At 50.7% G+C, this 19,782-nt stretch overlaps 2 protein-coding genes across 6 annotated transcripts in view; one reads left to right on the top strand and one right to left on the bottom strand.

Annotated features, from left to right (window-relative positions):
• The first annotated feature begins 1,044 nt into the window (after positions 1–1,044).
• Positions 1,045–6,791, top strand: GATAD1 (GATA zinc finger domain containing 1). Of its 2 annotated transcripts, XM_064167235.1 has the most exons (6): positions 1,045–1,351; positions 1,452–1,577; positions 3,075–3,134; positions 4,359–4,542; positions 5,320–5,556; positions 6,281–6,791. In XM_064167235.1, exons 1-5 carry the CDS (start codon positions 1,166–1,168, stop codon positions 5,508–5,510), a joined length of 747 nt encoding a protein of 248 aa, XP_064023305.1. In that variant the 5' UTR covers positions 1,045–1,165; the 3' UTR covers positions 5,511–5,556; positions 6,281–6,791. The 2 variants fall into 2 exon arrangements, with proteins under 2 accessions (XP_064023305.1, XP_064023304.1); XM_064167234.1 differs by lacking the exon at positions 6,281–6,791 and having other exon boundaries at positions 5,320–5,815.
• A 982-nt stretch (positions 6,792–7,773) lies between these two features.
• PEX1 (peroxisomal biogenesis factor 1) overlaps positions 7,774–19,782 on the bottom strand; it is a 24,371-nt gene continuing 12,362 nt past the window's right edge. For all 4 annotated transcript variants that reach the window (XM_064167223.1, XM_064167220.1, XM_064167222.1 and 1 more), the window contains 13 exons: positions 19,299–19,469; positions 17,693–17,847; positions 17,253–17,442; positions 16,788–16,954; positions 15,520–15,654; positions 13,644–13,708; positions 12,861–13,003; positions 12,681–12,784; positions 11,224–11,400; positions 10,273–10,503; positions 8,920–9,123; positions 8,177–8,307; positions 7,774–8,045 (listed from right to left, as the gene is read on the bottom strand). In XM_064167223.1, the coding sequence (XP_064023293.1) occupies positions 7,961–8,045; positions 8,177–8,307; positions 8,920–9,123; positions 10,273–10,503; positions 11,224–11,400; positions 12,681–12,784; positions 12,861–13,003; positions 13,644–13,708; positions 15,520–15,654; positions 16,788–16,954; positions 17,253–17,442; positions 17,693–17,847; positions 19,299–19,469 (1,958 nt within the window). In that variant the 3' untranslated portion in view covers positions 7,774–7,960. The remainder of the gene's footprint in view (positions 8,046–8,176; positions 8,308–8,919; positions 9,124–10,272; positions 10,504–11,223; positions 11,401–12,680; positions 12,785–12,860; positions 13,004–13,643; positions 13,709–15,519; positions 15,655–16,787; positions 16,955–17,252; positions 17,443–17,692; positions 17,848–19,298; positions 19,470–19,782) is intronic.

The following is a 19,782-nucleotide window of genomic DNA, read 5'->3' as shown; positions in this document are numbered from 1 at the left end:
TAAAGGAATGGGAGCTCTTGGCTCTGTGTAAGCGGCATTGGGGTGAAGAAGCAGTGCTAGACCCATGGCAAAGCTTCACAAAGTTCATTTCCTAGCCACTTACAGCATTTGCTGTGTGACTGAGGGTCCGTGCACGGGGAGCAGTCACCGTCGGACTGGGTGATGTTGGAGGTCTCTTCCAACCAGAAGGAGCCAGGACAGCCATTGGATCCATGGATCCATTTCTCCCCCTCTCGACTTCAGGGATGATAGCTGAACACCTTGGGATGACAGAGCCCAGTGTCCTGCCGCGAAGGTGAACGGAGCAGGTAGCAGAGGCAGCTTCTGTGCTTTGCTGCACCCGTCCTGGTGTGTTGTCCTTCCCTTGACTGCCTCTGGCTGTCACCAGGCCTGAAAGGATGCTGGTTCTTTGTCCCTTTTTCTGCTGAGGCAAGAGAGGTGCCCTGCTTGGGACAAGAACCCACGGGAGGACCGAGATCTGATGCTCCACGACTGCAATTTCTGAGAGGAAAAAAGACCTTCACAGTGCCAGGACTCGGTCCCATGGAGACGCCCACCCTTTCTGCAGAGACTCGCTGTCCTGCGGGGCCCGGCCTTGGGCTCCGAGAGCCAAAGGGAGGCATGAAACTGCTCCCCGTGGGGCTCGGTGAGCCAAGGAGAGGCATGAAGCTGTGCCCGGTGGGGCTGGGCCCTGGGCTCGGTGAGGAGTGAAGCTGTGCCCGGTGGGGCTCTGCCCCGCGCTCGGTGAGGAGTGAAGCTGTGCCCGGTGGGGCTCTGCCCCGCGCTCGGTGAGGAGTGAAGCTGTGCCCGGTGGGGCTCTGCCCCGCGCTCGGTGAGGAGTGAAGCTGTGCCCGGTGGGGCTGGGCCCCGCGCTCGGTGAGGAGTGAAGCTGTGCCCGGTGGGGCTGGGCCCTGCGCTCGGTGAGGAGTGAAGCTGTGCCCGGTGGGGCTGGGCCCTGCGCTCGCTGAGGCCAGGCCCGGCCGGCGCTGAGCGGCCAGCGGCCAGCAGAGGGCAGTGCCGCCCGCCCCGCCTCGCCTCGCCTCTCGCCGCCGCGCAGCCACATCCGCCGGCGGCGGGAAGGGGCCGGCGCCGGGCCCGCTGCTGGCGCCGCTCTCCGTTCCCCGTCTGTCAGCCCGGGGCCGCGGGCCCCGCCGCCGGGCGCACGATGCCGCTGGGGCTGAAGCCCACCTGCAGCGTGTGCCGCAGCACGTCCTCCTCCATGTGGAAGAAGGGCGGGCAGGGGGAGATCCTGTGCAACAACTGCACGGCCCGCTCCGCGCCGCCCGGGCCCGCCGCCTTCGCCACCACCTCGGCCGCCGCCCAGCACAGCAACGGCGGCGGCGGCAAGCAGGTGAGCCCGCGGGGGGCGAGCTCTCGGCTCCGCGTCTCGGCGGGGCAAGACGGAGCCGGGCCGGGCCTCCGCCGTGCTTAGTCGGTAGTTTCCCCCGCAGAGCAAGCAGGAGATCCACCGGCGGTCAGCGCGGCTGCGGAACACCAAGTACAAGTCGGCGCCCGCCGCGGAGAAGAAGGTTTCCACGAAGGGCAAGGGCAGGAGGCACATCTTTAAGCTGAAAAACGTAAGGCGCTGGGCGGCGGCGGCATGAGGCGGGCCCGGAGCCCTGCCGAGCCCCGGGGGAAGTCTCCTCACGGCGCCACACGGGAGCCGGCCCGGCCTAGCCGTGCCCGCCCGAGGGGCCTGTCGGAGCCCGGGTTTGCAGCTCCTGTGGCAGGATCGGGCTGGGAGCTGGGCGGGAGGGGGCTGTAGGCGCTGCCGGAGGCAGCCCAACCATGCTCTAACTGCCAAGGCTGGGGCTGGTCCCCAGCACCACAGCTCTGCCTCTTCCAGACACCTCCCGGGGTGGGGATGGAAACGCCTCCCTGGGCAGCCTGTGCCAGGCTTCTCACACTCAGCCTAAGCCTCTGCGGGTGCAACTCGAGGCTGTTTTTCTGGTCTTATCATCTGATACCGGGGGAAAGAGACCGACTCACACCTCACTGCAATCTCCTTTCAGGAGGCCTCCCCTCAGCCTCCTTTTCTGCAGGCTAATCAACCCTAGGCCCCTCAGCTGTTGCTCATAGGCCCTGGTGTTTGAACCACTTGCACCTGGGCGGAGTGGCTGACACAGCTGAAGGCTGTGCTGCCGTTCAGGGAGACTTGGCCAGGCTGGGGCTTGGGCAGGGGCAAATTTAATGAAATGCAGCAAGGGCAAGTGGAGAGTCTTGCACCTGGGAAAGAACAGCCCCAAAGAGCAGTATAGGCTGGGGACTGCCCTGCTGGAAGGCAGCGAAGGGGAAAAGGATCTGGGGGCCCTGGGTGATGGGAGGTTGCCTGTGAGCCAGCAGTGTGCACTTGTGGCCAGGAGAGGCAGTGCCACTCTGGGGTATAGTAAAAGGGCTGTGGTTAGTAGATCAAGAGTGGTTCTCCTGTCCCACTACTCTGCCCTGGCAAGGCCTCATCTGGAGTATTGTATCCAGTTCTGGGCCTCCCAGTTCAAAAGAGACATAGAACTGCTTGAGAGAGTCCAGTGCAGAGCCACAAAGATGATTAAGGGAATGGAACATCTGTGTTATGAGGAGAGCCTGAGAGAGCTGGGGCTGTGCTGCTTGGAGATGAGGAGCCTGAGAGCTGACCTCAGTGGTTATAAAGCTGTGCAGGTGAGTGCCAGGAGGCTGGAGCCAGGCTCTGCTGGGTGATGCCCAGTGCCAGGCCAAGGGGCACTGGGTGGAAGCTGAGGCACAGGAAGAGTCATTTAAATGTGAGGAGGATTTTTTTTCCCTGTGAAGGTGACAGGGCACTGGAGCAGGCTGCCCAGGGGCGCTGTGGAGTCTCTCTGGAGATAGTCAAAACCTGGATGTTCCTGTGTGATCTGGTCTTGGTGATCTTGCTCTGGCAGGGGGGTTGGCCTGGCTGAGCTCTGGAGGTCCCTTCCAGCCCCTGCCAATCTGTGATCTTGTGTTCACTCCTTCGCTAAGGTCGTGGCTCAGCATGTCCCATAAAGGGAGAAGCCCTGTGGAGCTCTGTGACATGGGTGCTTTAGTGTCCTTGGCTGACCATCTCTTTGTGCTTTCTTTAGCCCATCAAGGCTCCCGAGTCTGTCTCCACGATAGTTACAGCAGAATCAATCTTCTATAAGGTATGCAAAAAGGATCTTGCTGGCTCTGTTTCCAGGCTCAAGAATGCCCACAGACCATGAAAGCACCCAGGGATGTATGCACAGAACCTGCTCCTCCTTGCCTAGCAGTGCTGTAGGATATCTGCTCAGCCTTATGGCACTGCTCTTTAGTCTTGCCTGGCAACCTTTTACAGTAGTTTGTGTAGTTTGGGCTTGTTTCCTGGTAGAGCAAAACCATTTGAAATGCCTTTTGCTCCAAAGGGGATGTCAGGATGGCCACTGGGGTACTGCATATGCAGAGCAGAAGTGGTAGGCTGAGTTTGTCTCCTCTCCAGACACCTTATGTTTTGCTTCTCACATCTCAGATGCTTGCTTCTGACTAGTTTGGTGCTTCATGTCTCATCTCAGATGAATCTCTGTTTGCTCCTAACTGATTTGTAAGACAGCTGATGGATGTCTTTTTGTGCTTGTTTTGGGTGGGGTTTTAATCAGCAATTCCCAAGGGTGATGTCTGAAGTTTCATTTGATCTGATCTCTTTATGCAGAGCATTCTTACCTTGGTACCTTGCTGTCAAACAGAGGGGTTTGTTTGGGGGTGCTGAGGTCTTTTCAGTTGTCTTTTAAAAACAGAATGGATGTGGCTTGGCAAACTGATCTTGGCAGGGCAGTAGCTGCCTTTGCTCTGCAGCCTCGCAGACAGGGCAGATGGTCTCTGGCCCTGGGCCAGCGGCAGGGCCTGGCAGAGTTGCAGCACCTTTGTGTGCCTGGTGAACCTATTCCTACAGAGAAGTGCTCTACCTGCACACTCCCACCCAGGGAAAGCACTGCAGTGACTTTGTTCTGCTCCTGCTTCTGACAACCGAGCAAATCTCCACTCTGCTGACAGGAGATGTGGCAGTCATACAATGGTTTGGGGTAGAAGGAACCTTCAAGATCAGTTATAAGCAGGGACACCACCTACTATACCAGGCTGCTCAAGGCCTTTCTTGTCCAGCTTGGCCTTGAACACCTGGAAGAGGGGGATTTAGAGAGAGGAGGCAGCTGTGCCTTTGAATACAGGGAAGGCCAAATTGCTTTTGAGCTGCTCAGCAGGCAGAGACCCTGTGTGGAATGGCCAGCCCAGGCTCCGAAGTCATGCTGCGACTGAACTCAGCCTTGGCAGCTTAGGGTGACTGTGCTCAGATAGTGCTGATGGCTTCAGAGTGAAGCTTCTCCCCTCAGAGGAATGGTTTCTGTGCCCTGCAGGGTGTGTACTACCAGATTGGAGATGTTGTTTCAGTGGTTGATGAGCAGGATGGCAAAACCTACTATGCTCAGATCCGTGGCTTCATCCAGGACCAGTACTGTGAGAAGAGTGCTGCACTCACCTGGCTGCTTCCCACACAGGCCAGCCCCAAGGACTGCTTTGACCCAGCTTCCTATATCATAGGTAACCTCTAACCCCTCCTACTTGTACGTGCCCAGGCTAGTGCTTGGCTCTGCCCTTTTCTATTCTTAGCTTCTCAGAATGGTTTGGATTTGTTACGTTTGTGGATTCAAAGACTCATAGAATGGTTTGAATTGGAAGAGACCTTCAAGGTCATCCAATTCCAAACCCCCCTGCCATGGGCAGGGACACCTCCCATTAGCCCAGCTTGCTTAAGGCCTCATCCAGCCTGGCCTTGAACTCTTGGGTGCTGGGTTCAGTTTTGAGACCCTCATGCTCAGAACAACAGTGAGCTGCTGGAACAGGGCAAGGAAGCTGGCTAAAGGTCTGGAGAACAGGGCTGGGGAGAAGTAGCTGAGGGAGCTAGGGATGTCTAGTGTGGAGAAAAGGAAGCGGAGGAGAGACCTCATAGCTCTCTACAGCTCCCTGAGGGGAGGCTGCAGCCAGGTGGGGTTGGGCTCTGCTCCCTAGTAACAAATGATAGCACAAGAGGAAACAGCTGCAAGTTGCCGCTGGGGAAGGCAGCTTCTTGAGTGAAAGGGTTCTCAAAGCCTGGCACAGGCTGCCCAGGTTGGTGGCTGAATGCCCATTGCTGGAGTTGTTCCAGGGAGGCAGAGATGTGGTGCTGAGGGCCAAGGCTTAGCCCTGGCCTCGGCAGGGTTAGGGAATGGTTGGACTGGGTGTTCTTTAAGATCTGTTCCAACCAAAACCATTTTAAGACCTGAATTCCTGCATACTCCATTTTATGTCTTTGAAGCCTTGGTTTGTGTTTTTCTGTAGGGCCAGAGGAAGATCTCCCAAGGAAAATGGAGTATTTGGAGTTTGTTTGCCACGCGCCCTCGGAATACTTCAAATCTCGCTCCTCTCCCTTCCCCACAGTTCCCAGCAGGCCAGAGAAGGGCTACATCTGGACTCACGTGGGCCCTACTCCTGCCATCTCCATCAAAGAGACTGTTACCAATAACCTATGAGGGTTAAAGGAGTACTTTGGACAAACTCCCCTGAGTGGATTCTCAGGTCTGTGGACCCCACACAACCAAATACTGATTTTTACTCCATGAATTATCTTGGGGTTTTGGTTTAAGTTCTCTGAGCTCTTTTTAAAGTGGAAGTTTTCTCTGCTGTTTTTCAGACATTGTTGCTTTGGGGGCAAAACCCCACAAGCTTCAGGGTCTCTGCTACTTAGATGAGCAAACTGACTTCTGAAAATTGCCTTTAGGTCTTATTTTCTAACTTATTTTCCAGAAAAGCAATTAAAAGACTTAACTTTTATTCATCCAGCACTTTATACACATCATTAATGCATCCAACTCTGGCCACAGGTTCTATTTATTCTTAAGCCACTTGAGACTAGCTCCAAGTAACCCCCAGAGTTGGTCAGTGGTGCAGATAATCAGTTTCTGCTAGTCTGGTGAGGAAGGAGCTGCTTCAGTTTCTCCTCTTCAGAGCTGTCACCCAGAGGGTGATGCTGCCTTTTACCATCACTTCCAAAGGGGGTTTTGTTCAGCTGAAGCTAAATGGCATTTTTGTGGAGCTTCTTGCTAAGCTTTGCTTAAATAAGGGGATGAATTTCCGGGGCAGATGCATGGAGGTCTAAAAATTCCTGTGACCTGGCTTTGGTGCTGAGTTTGGCTTTGGTTCCTGAGTGGGCCAGTGCTGAGGTATGGGCCAAGGTTCACATTGTTGTCCTTGAGGAATTTGTTAGCTTGGTCTCTAAAACTGATTTTTAATTGTTTTTCAGTCTTTGCAGTTAATAAACCCCAAACAACTACAGTAGCTCCCTTTGCTAAGGGACCTGAGAAGACCTTTGTTGGATCAACCCACACAGATCAGTCCAGGTCCTGTATGTCAAGGGATGAATGAACTCAACACAGCTGAGCTGGTGCAGTTCCTGCAGGTAGGAAGAGAGCAGGTTGGAATTTGGGCTTCCTGGGGTGGAAGACCTTTTTCCACAAGAGTGCCATACAGCAGTGTTCCTTTTCAACACTAATACACTACTTAGCACTGCAGTGTAGTGCACTAATGAAAGGAGTCTTAAATGTGAAGGTAGACTCCTGGGATTGGTTTGGTTGGAAGACATGTCATAGAGAGCTGAGTTCAACCTTCAACCCAGGCCCAGCATGGCCATTAAACCCTCTCCCAAAGTGCTGTGCCCACGCTTTGTTGAGCACCTAATTTCATTACAGTGATTCCATGGATGGGCTTTGGTATAACCATGAGCTGCCCCTGGCTGCTCCTTTCAGCTTTCAGATTATCATGACTGGGAAGGTGAAATCATTTCCATTTTTTAATGAATTGGTGCAGCCATTGCCATGGAATCATGAAGTGGTCTGGGTTAGAAGGGACAGTAAAGAGCATCTACTTCCAACCTCTCTGCCACAGGCAGGGACACCTCCCACCAGCCCAGCTTGCTCAAGGCCTCATCCAGCCTGGCCTTGACCACTTCTGAGGTTTCGGAACAGATTCTCTGTGCAACCTGTTGCAGTTCACTGCCCTGGTTCTGGTCACACTCTTCCTGAGCCAGGCAAGGATGCTGGTGTACCTTGGCCTTCTGGGCCTGTGTACTGTTAGGCCTAAGTAAAAAGCAGGAGCTCAGCATGAATGAGCAAACCAGAACCCAGGGGTGTTAGGTGCTAAAGCGGTGCGGTGTGTGGCAAGGCTTACAGTGGCCTCACCTGCAGCAGGCTGCCAGGACAAACTCCCTCACCAGCCCTTCTTTGGGGGGGTCTGGTGGCACTGCGAACAGGATCTACAAAGAGACAGCAGTGACCTGTGCACGCTGACCATTGACACAGGGTGAGGCATTTCACTGAGGGACATCAGCTGAACCCCCCTGGCATGGGAGGCTATAATCCATCAGCAAGGAGCAGCTGGAGGAAGCCAGCTCTAAATCTTCTGTAAGGCAGTTTTGAGGAACCTCAGGCAGCACCATCAGAAACCTTCCAAACACCAGAGGTGAAAAGGAGCAGATGGGGATGATAGAGTTGCTGTGAAATGCAGCTTGATGTGCTGCTGAATAATAGTGGCAGAACTAAGATGAAGCAGCTTGAGCTGTCTGAATCATGGGCTGGGGTTGCTTTGCTGTGTTTGCTCTGGAAGAATAGGTCTGGTTGCTTACCATAAAGCTCTCCCATACCAACCACCTCTAAGCCCTCTAGAGACAGGGAAGCAAAGAAACCGCTGCAAAGCAAACTGTCCTCTTTCCCCTGCCAAACAAAGTGCCCAGAGCCCAGCCAGTGTTCTCTCAAAACTTTAATAGCCACCTGGAGGGAGATCACTGTCTGCCAAATGAAATGTGACAGCAGTGGACAGTGGGGAGGGTCAAAAGAAACAGCCTCAGCTGCTGCAGGCATCAGTAACTGATTTCATCACATTGGTCCTTTCCAGTTTCAGAGCAGCAATTGGAAGCAAACAGAGGTGACTATGCTAGAGTGATTTTTTGTCCTGGTCTGAAGGTGGAGCCAGCTTGGCCTTTCCTCTTCCTGGGATTCTGAAAGTTCTCATACCTGGGAAGAGAGAAAGACACCAGGAAAGTGTTAGGAGGTGACTTGGGCTGCTGACTAAAGGTTGTGAAAGGATCAGATCTCCACACTGCATCTCCACTGACTTCAGAACTGCTCCAGCACTTAATACTCACAGGTCAGTAAAGTTCTTCCAGTCCTGCTGGCTGAGGGATGGTCTGGTGCCCTCCAGTGCAGTCAGCAGATGTGACTGGCTAATGACAAAGGTGTTCTTGGCCAGCACTGACTGGTTCAGGGTGCTGTCCTCCTTCAAAACACACATAGACAAGGGAAGTCACCACAGGAATAGTGGCAGGAGGCTCAGCAGCTCCAGAACCTCCTCACACTGGACTGAGAAATGTGGTACTAAGACACTGACAGCTTTTCCCCATTCCCTCACGTTCACAGTGCCTAAAGAAGAACCAGTACCTGAAGAGGCTACAGGAGAGCTGGGAAGGGACTTTCTACAAGGGCTTGTAGTGGCAGGACCAGGGGTGATGGCTTTAGGCTGGAAGAGGGCAGACAGAGACTGGAGATTTGCAAGAAATTCTTAGCAGTGAGGGTGGGCAGACACTGGCACAGGTTGTGCAGGGAGATGTTCCAGCCTGGATGAGGCCTGGAGCATGCTGGGCTGGTGGGAGGTGTCCCTGCCTCTGGCAGGGGCTTGAGGCTGCATGAGCTTTAAGGTCCCTGCCAACCCAACTCATTCTAGGCTTCTATGAACTCTTTAGTTAAAGGACTTAAATTTGGCTGCTTCTATTCAAATTTGGTCTCAGTTTCTCTCTGCTGCTTTTGTTACTTAATGTTAGAGCAGAAGTGCTTTATTGAGGGGACAGAACAGCAAAGTGTTAGGAGTGAGTAGTTGGATAAACTGCCATACCCCACTCCTGCTCCTGCAGCTGGCTTTGGTGCTGCTGATTTCTGTCCTCAGGGGCTCTGCTTGCTGCTCCTGATGATTCTCCAGGGAGTCCTCCTGAGAAGCTGCTCTGAGCACTGCAGGTTGGGATGAGGTGGCCACATCTCTCTGTGCCACGCTGGTAAAATCGTGAGTGATGGAGTTTGGTCCAGACAAACACAAAGAGCTCTGAATGAACCACAAACACATCACACATCAGCTCCTTCTGGAGACACAGGAGCAACTCCAGCAGGCACACTTAACCTCAGGTCAGCACAAGCTTGTCCCCACTGGCAAAAAAAGACTTTATCTTAAAACCTTATCACATCCATCAGGTTTGGGACAGAAAGATTTAGGTGGCTGGAAACTGCACAGCAGATAAAGAGCTGGGGGTAGAGGCCAAGAAGGCCACCAGCTGCCTGGCCTGGATCAGCAACAGTGTGGTCAGTGGGACCAGGGAAGGGATTGTTCCCCTGGACTCAGCACTGGTAAGGCCACAGCTGGAGTCCCGTGTCCAGGTTTGGGGCCCTTGCTACAAGAAGGACATTGAGGCACTGGAGCAGGTCCAGAGAATGGCAAGGAAACTGGTGGAGGGTGTGGAAAACTGGGCTGGGGAGCTGCAGCTGAGGCAGCTGAAATTGTTTAGTCTGAAGAAAAGGAAGCTGTGGGGAGACTTCATTGCTCTCTACAGCTCCTTGGAAGGAGGCTGGAGCCAAGTGATCACACAAGAGAAAAGGGCCTTGAGTTGCACCAGGGGAGGTTTAGGTTGGATATGAGAACAAACTTCCTGACTGAAAGGGTTCTCAAAGCCTGGCACAGGCTCCCCAGGGGAGTGGTTGAATCTCCATTCCAGAGGTGTTTCCAGGAGGCAGAGATGTTGGTGCTGAGGGCCAGTGTTTAGCCCCAGCCTTGGTAGAGTTAGAGAATGGTTGGACTGTAGGAGCTTCGAAGGTCTTTACCAATCAGTTCCTGAAAGCTGGATGGTCACTAGCAATGAAACTAAGCTACAACAGCCCAAACCACAGGAAAAGAAAGAACTGCTTTAGTAATCAGCTTTGGAAGGCAAAGAGCCACTAGAGCAGACTGTAAGATCTTGTGTGAATGCAGTTTGCATCATGAGTTGTTGGTTTTCAAGTCCCAGAATGTCGCAGAGGAGTCCATGTGGCTTTTGTCAGCTAATGTCCATCCATCTCCCCCCACACCACGGATCTCAAGGTGTAGGATGAGAACAGTTTGGAGAACCAAGCAGACAGAAACCCATCCCCTCTGCCCAACTCAGTGCTAGTGCTTCCCGATGGCTGTAACGAGACAGTCCCAGCTCCGAGGCAGGGATCTTACCAGTTCTGAAGGAGTTCCATTTCCCAGCTCCGATTCGTAAGAGCTTCCAAAATAAATCCGGTACATGTTGGACCTTGGATCCTCAGGCAGCAAGTCAGACATGTCTAAAGAAACAAGAGACTGCTCTAGTCCTGCTTCTCCATCCAGTGCTGAGTCCTCTGAGCCACTGCTGTGGTTTAGGAAAACCATGGAGGAGAGGCTGAAGTCACTGTCAGAGGTGGAAACAAGGTCCTGTGAGGAAGAGCAGAGGTTGGAAGCGTTAGCCCCAGACGAGCTGCAGTCTGGCATATATGTAGAACCCAAAGCATTGATTTATGACCTGGCTCTGGGAGCACACTGCCAAGTGCTTTGGTAAAACCCAGTGCAAGAACTTGGTCTTCTGGCTGGAAAAATGTGAGGAGTTGGTAGTTCAAGGTTTTGTTTGTTTGCTTTCAGGTCACTCACTGAGTGAGTGTTGGGAAAAATCCCCAGAATGGCTTAGGTTGGAAGGGACCTTAGAGATCATCCAACCTGATGCATCCTGTGAATCGTCTCCTCCAGCCTCCCTGCAGAAGAACCAACTCTTGTGTTCTGCTTTGAGTAAGAAGCTTGAGTGATGAGGAGCTCAGATAAGACTGCACTTAGTGCTCCTGCAAGAGTCCAGAGGGAATCACAGAGTGGCTCAGGTTGGAACAGACCTCAAAGCTCATCTCCTCCAACCTCCCCAGCATGGGCAGGGACACCTCTCAACTAGACTTGGTTACTCAAAGCCAAGTTCAGCCTGGCCTTGAAGAGGAGAAAAAAAAAAAGAAGAAAGAAAAACCCAAGAGGGGAGTTAAAACCAAATAAAAAAGAGGAGAAAGGAAAAAAGTCATAAAAAATGGATGAGGGGAAAAAAAGGATAAAATGAGCCCTTTCAAACTTAATCAAGATCAAAAGAGCAGCAACATCTTTGCCATCAGCTTTATTTACCTGTGTTAAACCCGAGCCTAGGTTTGTATGGATTGCCTCCAGCTGGGCGTTGTACAACAAAGCTTTTAGGTCAGCCCCTGTGAAGTGCTCTGTTTTTGCTGCCAGCTCCTGGAAGTCCACATCGTTAGCCAGCGACAGGGAGTGGCTGAGAGCTTTCAAGATTTCATAGCGTGAGTTCTGTGGAAAGAGAGGAGAAAGAACAAGCAATGATGGTGGTGAAGCAGGCTGGCAGCTGCTTTATCCTGATTGCTGCATACAGCTTGGAGCTGCAGGCAGCTTCCTAGCTGAGGGAGGATCTTTTCCAGAGTAGATCCTGCCCTAAGAATTGTATCCTTAGGGAAGGCAGTAACCAATCTTTAAAATGCAGGCAAACAGTTTGCTATGTTCAAACATTCATAGGGTGGGTTGGGAGGGGCCTTGAAGATCATCCAGTTTCAGTCCCCTGCCCTGGACAAAGACACCTCCCAGTAGGACAGCTTGCTCAGGGCCTCATCCAGCCTGGCCTTGAACACCTGCAGAGAGGAGGCAGCCACAGCCTCCCTGGGCAGCCTATTCCAGAGTCTCACCCCCTCCTACTGGAGAACTTTTTCCTAAGATCCTAAATCAATCAGCAATTAATTAATTAATTACTCCTATTTAATAGGTGTTGACTATTACCACCAATTCTAAGCATTAGTGCCCATGAACCATGAGTAGTAACAGCAATTAAAGAGGAGTAGCAGAGGTCCTCTTCATTAGTTAAAGAAATGTCTTTCCCTGTGTGCTGGGTTTGGGGCAGCCTCTGCTAGACTCCTGAAGAAACTCTTTCTTGTTAGCTCAGGAAACATAACAAGAGCAGATTGGAGTGGAGATTAGGAAGAATTCTTGACAGTGAGGGTGAGGAGACTCTGGAGCAGGATGCCAGGGAGGTTGTGGATCCCCTGTCCTGGGAGGTCGGAGAATCACAGAACTTTAGAGGTTGGAAAGGACCTCCTGAGATCATCAAGCCCAACCTCCCTGCACCCAGGGGAATCTGCACAGGAGCGCATGCAGATGGGTTTTGAAAGGCTCCAGAGAAGGAGACTCCACAACCTCTCTGGGCAGCCTGTGCCAGGGCTCTATCACCCTCACTAAAGAAGCTTCTCATGTGGAGGTGAAACTTTATATGTTCCAGTTTGTATCCACTGCTCCTTGTCTCACTGCTGCTGACCAGCAAAACAAGATTGGTGTTCAAGGGAGGAGGCCTTGAGCAACCAAGTGTTGTTGAGAGGTGCCCACGGCAGAGGGGTTGGAGTAGATGATCTCTGAGGGCCTTCTGGAAAGAGAAGTCTAACAGTGAACACCTCCATGTGCCTGAATGATCATAGTCTAAACCAGAAGTTTAAAAGCAAAACCCAAAAAACCACCCAAAAAGGAGACTAAAGCCCCTTGGTCTGCTGGGATGTTCCCCTCTCTGAGGTAGAACACTGCTTCCTCACCTGGTCAGGGGGTGGGCAGTAGAGGCACTTATCCAGGCGGCCTGGCCGTAACAGAGCAGGGTCGATCAAATCTGGGCGACTGGTAGCAGCCAGCACATAAACCCCTTGGGAAAGAGCAGGAGGAGATGATCAGCAGCTGCCCAGGCTGTGCAGGAGCAGGAGCAGCCAGCTGAAGGTTACCTTGTAAGCCTTCCACACCATCCAGCTGTGTCAGCAGCTGGTTGACCACTCGGTCAGTGACTCCTGTGTTGTCATGGCCGCGGCGGGGAGCGATGGAATCAAACTCGTCGAAGAAAACGATGCAAGGCTTAGCGGCCTGAGCTCTGACAGGGGGGCACAAAGCAACAAACAGAAAGGCCTCAGTTACATCCTGCTTGGCTTTGTGTTGCAGAGAGGAGAGGCTGGGCATGAGCCAGCAGTGTGAGCTGGCAGCCCAGAAGGCCAAGGGCAGCCTGGGCTGCATCCAAAGCAGTGTGGCCAGAGATGGAGAGAGGGGATCCTGCCCCTCTGCTCTGCTTAGACCTCACCCAGAGTCCTGTGTGCATCTCTGGAGCCCCCAACACAAGAGGGACATGGCCCTGCTGGAGTGTCCCCAGAGGTGATTAAGGCTGGAGCACCTCTGCCACCATGACAGGATGAGTTTCACTGCTATTCATGGAGGGTGTCTGGGCAACTCAATCTTCTGTCCTGGCCAAGTCAGGAAAGGGGCAGGGCAGTGTGGAATTTATGCCCTCGGAGGGGCTGGATTAAAGGATCTCCAGAGGTCCCTCCAAACCCTACCATTCTGTGCTCAGGGCCAGGGGGCTCAGCTCTTGGCCAGTGACAGTCAAGTTGAACTTGCCAAGCTCCAAACACCTGCTCCAGCACAGCTATCCCAGACACTTCTGTGGTCTGATGCCACATATGTGGGACAAGCAAGCAGTACAGTTCTGAGCTGCCACCACAACTCTTTCCAGAGCCAACCTGCTGAAGATGTCTCTCACTGCCTGCTCGCTTGCTCCAATGTATTTGCTGAGCAGCTCTGGGCCCTGCAAAACAAAGGGAAAACAAGCACCAGAACACCTGGGGTCTGTCTCTCCATGTGGAGCTCTGCGGCAGCACAGGCTCTGCAAGGAGGGAATTTGGTTGCACCCAAGAGCAGGACATCTCTGAGCAGCAGAGCCAAGAGCTCTAGAGGAGCTAAAACCAGCTTTTAAGCAACTCAATTTACTTCAAAGAGTAAGAACTTGATAGAATGCATTGGAAAGGATAATGAATTCAAACAACAGTAAATGTGAACAGCAAGACTCTGAAATCCTAACTGTGAATCACAACAGTGCAGTAACACAACTCAGTAACACATTTAATACACTGAATGCATAGTTTTGAGACATTGACAGAGTAGTTAAGAACTCTGAATACACTTAATAAATTTAGTGATAGTTTTGAATGTGCTGAAATGTTTTCTGTGAATAGTAACTTCAACCTTAAAGTTACTACTCTTATTTCTTCTTAAGGTTAAAGTTACTGTGCTTATTTCTTCTTAACCTTAAGAATAAATCAAAATAATAACTTTACATTAAAAACTAAATCATAAATTTAAGTAGTGATCATTTAAGATAACATTTAAAATCATTTCATTCATACATTTCATTATTAATAATAAATGCAAATGTAATTTTAATATCACATTCAATACATCTAATTAATTTAATTAGATCTATTTAATGTATTTAACACAATTAAATTAATTGAATGCATTGAATTTAATACATTTGATTGTATTAATTTAATTAAATCCATTTCCATAACTAATACATTTAAAACAGTAGTTTTGGCTACATTAAAATGAGACTTTTTATTAACTCTAACAACTTTAACCTTAAATAAGAACTTAAATCATTTTAAATTAAAGAAGAACAAATTTAAATAACTTCAAATGATTTAAAACAAGTAATAAAAACCAAATAATAATTTCACTTCATTTTGACTAATATAATTTTAATAAATGCAAACAATGGAATAATAACTTTAAAGATGAATACTTCTAAGTGATAACTTCTCTTAATTCTGAACAGCAGATTTAAGTCATCACTTTAATACCATTAATCTACCTAAGTAATGACAGGTTGAAATAACAGCTTTGCCCATGAGTAAGTTCAAATACTGCTATTTAAAATCAGAGTCATGAACAATGATAACCTTTCCAACCCTAACACTCTCACAATATTTTTAATGCTAATCCTGCTGAGTATTAATTTAACTGCTAACTGCCATCCTTCTGCTCCAGCAGCAGATGTCTGCCAGCATCCCAAGGCAGCAGCTTGCAAACGAGTTGCAGACCCCTTTGCTGAACTTCAAAAAACCAAAAGCTACTGAGATCTGCCTCTCACCAACAGGGAATTAAGAACATCTAATGAACATTATGGGACTCTGCCCAATGGCTCCTTCTGAAACCCATTTCTCTGCAGTCAAATTACTCACAAGTCAGAGACACAGCAGGTGTCCTGTGCTTCTGACTGGGAGATTTTGCCCTTGTAGGTGTTACCTTCAGCTAACTAAATCACAGAATCATAGATTCAAGCAGGTTGGAAGAGAGCTCCCTGTCCAGTCAACCAGACCATGGCACTAAGTGCCCCAGCCAGGCTTGGCTTCAACACCTCCAGGCACGGCGACTCCACCACCTCCCTGGGCAGCCCATTCCACTGCCAATCACTCTCTCTGCCAACAACTTCCTCCTAACATCCAGCCTAGACCTCCCCTGGCACTGCTTGAGACTCTGTCCCCTCCCTCTGTTGCTGGTTGCCTGGAAGAAGAGGCTAACCCTACCTGGCTAAATTAAGCATCAAAACCTCCTTACCTTGATGCTGATGAAATTCATTCCACTCTCCCCAGCAACAGCTCCTGCCAAGAGAGTTTTCCCTGTTCCAGGGGCTCCATAGAGCAGGACTCCTGACCTCTGTCGGATGGGCAGCTTTGCAAAGAGCTCTGGGTACTGGAAAAGGTCCAAAAGACATCCTCTAAACTCTGCTATGGGGACAGGCTGGCAGAATTGGGGCTGTTCAGCCTGCAGAGGGGAAGGCTCCAGGGAGACCTGAGAGCTGTGTTTCAGTCTGAAGGGGAGCTACAGGAAGGCTGGGGAGGGATTGTTCAGAAGGGCCTGTGGGGATAGGCCAAGGGCAATGGTTTGGAACTGGAGCAGGGCAGAGTTAGGCTGGACATCGGGAGGGAGCTCTGCAGAGTGAGAGTGGGAGACACTGGCACAGGCTGCCCAGGGAGGTGGAGTGTCTCCAAGGATGGGTCCTTGGAGACACTCCAGCTCAGACTGGATGTGTCTGGGGGAAGCCTGACCTAGGTGGAGGTGTCCCTGCTGCATGCAGGGGAGGTGGACAAGACGCCCTCTGGGGATCCCTTGCAACCCATTGCAGTGTGTGACTCTGATCACTCACTAGTGTTGATTTTTGTCTAAGCAGGATGTGTTTAATTGCCACTTTCCACATCACAAGAGCTCCCCAGGCCTACTGTTGGTTTCCTTGAGGCTGAGGTGGGTTCCTAGGCAAGAGGGAAGGTCTAGTGGGAGCTGTCCCTGCCCATGGTGTGGGGGCTGGAACTAGATGATACTGAAGGTCTCTTACAACCCAAACCAGTCTGTGATTGTACAAAGAGAAGAGTCTGCCACCAGCTGAAGACTGAGAATCTACAACAGTAGCTTAGAATCATACCTGTCGTGGGACCATGGAACGGTTTGGGTTGGAGAAGACCTTTTCAGCTCATCCATTCCAACCATTCTCTAACTCTACCAAGGCTGAGGCTAAGCCATGGCCCTCAGCACCACAGCTCTGCCTCCTGGAAACACCTCCAGGGATGGGGATTCAACCACCTCCCTGGGCAGCCTGTGCCAGGCCTTGAGAACCCTTTCAGTCAGGAATTTCTTTCTCATGTCCAACCTAAACCCCCCTGGTGCAGCTTGAGGCCATTCCTCTCGTCCTGTCACTTGTTCCTAGGGAGAAGAGCCCAACCCCCACCTGGCTCCAACCTGCTTTCAGGGAGCTGTAGAGAGCCAGAAGGTCTCTCCTCAGCCTCTCTGTCAAGCACCAAGCCAGGAACCAATGGCCAAGAGCTGGGTACCTTTGCAGGTAACATGATGGTATCCATGAGGATTTGCCTCACATCTTTCAAGCCTCCAATCCTGTCCCAGCCAACATCTTTAGGTTTATGAAGGGTGACATTTCTCAGAGCTAACGGAGTAAAATCTTGCAGAGCTTTCTGAAAGTCCACAGTTGACAGAGTCAGTTCTGGTTAAAAAAAAAGAAGAAAATCTCCTGGAGAAAAGAGAGAGAGGACACAGCCCCCAAAGTGAAATCCCTCCCAGTTTCAACAGTAAAATACAGCTTTTGGCTTCTGCTTTATTCCAGAACCATCACCAAGGAATGGCCAAGGCTGGGAGAGACCTTAGAGATCATCTGCTCCAACCTCCCTGCCATGGGCAGGGACTTCTCTGCTAGCCCAGGTTACTCAAGGCCCCACCCAGCTCCAGGAGTCGTGGCTGCCAGGAGGCAGAGCGTGACAGAAGGGAGTTCATTGGTGCCATACCAGCAGTGTGGGCTGCAGCCTGGCTGGAGACACAGGCATGAAGTGCACGATCCACCAGCATGGTCAGGTCTCTGGCCACAAACCCTTCTGTGGCCTTCGCAATGCACTGCAGGTCCAGCTCGGGCTGCTGCTTCAGCTCTGAGTTCAGTTTGTGCTGGGTTATGGAGAGCAGCATTTCACATCTCTGCTTCTGGAAGGCAGAAGGGGGCAGGAAGTGTGGAGCGAGTTTGCTCTCTGCATGGATTTCAGGGGTTGATACAGCAAAGCCAGGCTAAAGCTTCCCTGTGCCAGGAGCTGCCAGCACCGACATGGGAGCAGGCAGGAAGGGCAGCAAACAGATGCCATAGAATCACACAGGTCAGATTCCCTCCCATTCCCCAGGGCTGTGTTTGAGGCTGAAGGCAAAAGCAAACCACATCTGAATCATTTCACCTGTTTACCTGATCTGGAGGTGGGATGCATTGGAAGCACTGAAATAGATGAGTTCCTTGAGCTGCCACCAGGGAAGGATGCAGGGAATGTTCCGACTGGCTTGTGGCCATCAGCGCAATCAGACTGCCCAAGGCAGCGACTTCCTTGATCAGGTCTTTCAGAACTAGACACAGAAAAACACTGCCCCATGAAGAGCACAACAACAAAGAGTCTGCACTGGGCACAGACATTTCTTACCTTCCATTTTTATTCCCATATTTAGAGATTTGGGTTATTCCCACATTTAGAGGTTGGGATTATTCCCACCGAGCGTGTTTTTATTCCCACAGTTATTGGCTTTATTGCCATATCTATCTAGAGGGTATTTAATACCCATATTTGTTTAGAGGTTTTATTCCCATATTTACAAGTTTTATTTGCATATGTATTTAGTTTTTTTATTCCCTCACGTAGAGGTTTTTTGATTCCTGGATGCAGAGGGGTTTTATTCCCACATGCAGAGGGGTTTTATTCCCACATGCAGAGGGGTTTTATTCCCACACATAGAGAGGTTTTATTCCCACATACAGAGGGGTTTTTATTCCCACATGTAGAGGGGTTTTATTCCCACATGCAGAGGGGTTTTTATTCCCACATTTAGTGTTTTTTCCCCCACATTTAGAGAGTTTTTCCCCCCATATGTGGAAGTTTTGTTAATTCCCAGAGGTACTAATCTTGATAATGCAAGTGTAATGTGCTTTGGTTTTGCAACTCAACCACTGCCTAGATTTTAGGGAATAAAAAAGGAGCTGTCCAGAGGATGGTCCAGACTATGACTGCTGTAGTTCACTGGAAAGGAAAGACTGCAAGAAATGACTGCAAATGAAAGCATTCTACATTACCTGAGTGCCTGAAAAACAAACAGCTGATTCTAAATTCAGTGAATGACTGGAAGCTAAATGACTGGGAAATAAATTATTGGGAAAGAGTGTTTGGACAATAAATAAATGATTACAAATTGAGTGACTGAAAAAAAACCAAAGACTGTCCACTAAACGATTGCAAATGAAATGAATGATTGTCAAGAGAACAACTGACTGCAAAATAAATGTACAAATGAATGCAAAATTAGCCAATGACTGTAAACTCCCCCAGAAGCTCCACGTGGCAGGCTAAGCTAAAGAAGTTCCTCAGCTAAAAGCAGTTGATGCTAAACTTCAGCAAGTGTCAGACTGACCCAGCTCTGTCACCCCAGTGATGGCAAAGAGGCTCCATGTGAATGTCAGCTACCATACTGCTCTTAGGAGCAACTATCACTTAACGTGAAGCTGATTTTAAAGCAACTGCAAAGCTCCTGACTGCCTCAACCATGTAAAGAGAAGCTGAGAAGCTTCTAGCACTGGCAGTGGGACCAGTAGGATGCATCACATCTGCACTGAGAACTACCCCAGGCCCCAGGGTGAGCTGTTTGGACTCAGGCTGTGCTCCACAAGTGCTCTACAGAGCACAGTCTGTGAGCCCCTGACACAGTCCAGAGGCAGCAGTGACAGAGCAGTGTCCAGGCAGAACAAGGCAATCAAGGGCAGGAAATGGAAGCTGCACTCTCCCTCTCCCCAGCCACGGGCACAGCATTACCATAAGCAAGTCTGTTGCTCTGGATGGTCTCAGGGCTGCTCTCATGCTCTGCTGTAGAAGGTGCTCCAACAATGTGATCCAGATCATCCAGCAGGAGGAGGGATGGCTGCCTCCAGGCTGCCTCCAAGAAAGCTTCTTCCAGAGTTTTCCTTACGGTTACCAATCTCTTCCCTACAACAGAAACAGCACTGAGGGACAGCACAGCTCAGAAGAAGCAGGAGCAGACTGCCCAGGGCTGGCTCTCCTAACACCACTGTCTTTTGATTTGTGTAGCTTGAGGAGGAGGCCTTCAGCAACCTGCCTTAATGGCAGATGGCCCTGGCCGTGGAAGGGTTGGAACCAGATGATCTTCAAGGTCCCTTCCAACCCAAACCAGTCTGTGAATCCATGAACTTTACTCCTATAAACCCAGATCTAAAACAGTCAGGAAAGAAGGGAGTCTACATCCTTCACAGGCTCCCCAGAGGGGATGTGGAGTCTCCTT

Source organism: Pogoniulus pusillus, chromosome 28, assembly GCF_015220805.1.
Source record: "Pogoniulus pusillus isolate bPogPus1 chromosome 28, bPogPus1.pri, whole genome shotgun sequence".
In the NCBI taxonomy this organism is placed as follows: Eukaryota; Metazoa; Chordata; class Aves; order Piciformes; family Lybiidae; genus Pogoniulus; species Pogoniulus pusillus.
The sequence above is the reverse complement of the archived record's forward strand: the minus strand, read 5'-3'. Positions and strand labels throughout refer to the sequence as shown.

What these genes read in the sequence shown, in the direction of transcription:
- GATAD1 (XM_064167235.1), top strand. Translation starts at nt 1,166, where the DNA reads ATGCCGCTGGGGCTGAAGCCCACCTGCAGCGTGTGCCGCAGCACGTCC. An exon ending in ACATCTTTAAGCTGAAAAAC is followed by an intron (nt 1,578 to 3,074) that starts GTAAGGCGCTGG and finishes TGCTTTCTTTAG; the next exon opens with CCCATCAAGGCTCCCGAGTC. An exon ending in CAGAATCAATCTTCTATAAG is followed by an intron (nt 3,135 to 4,358) that starts GTATGCAAAAAG and finishes TGTGCCCTGCAG; the next exon opens with GGTGTGTACTACCAGATTGG.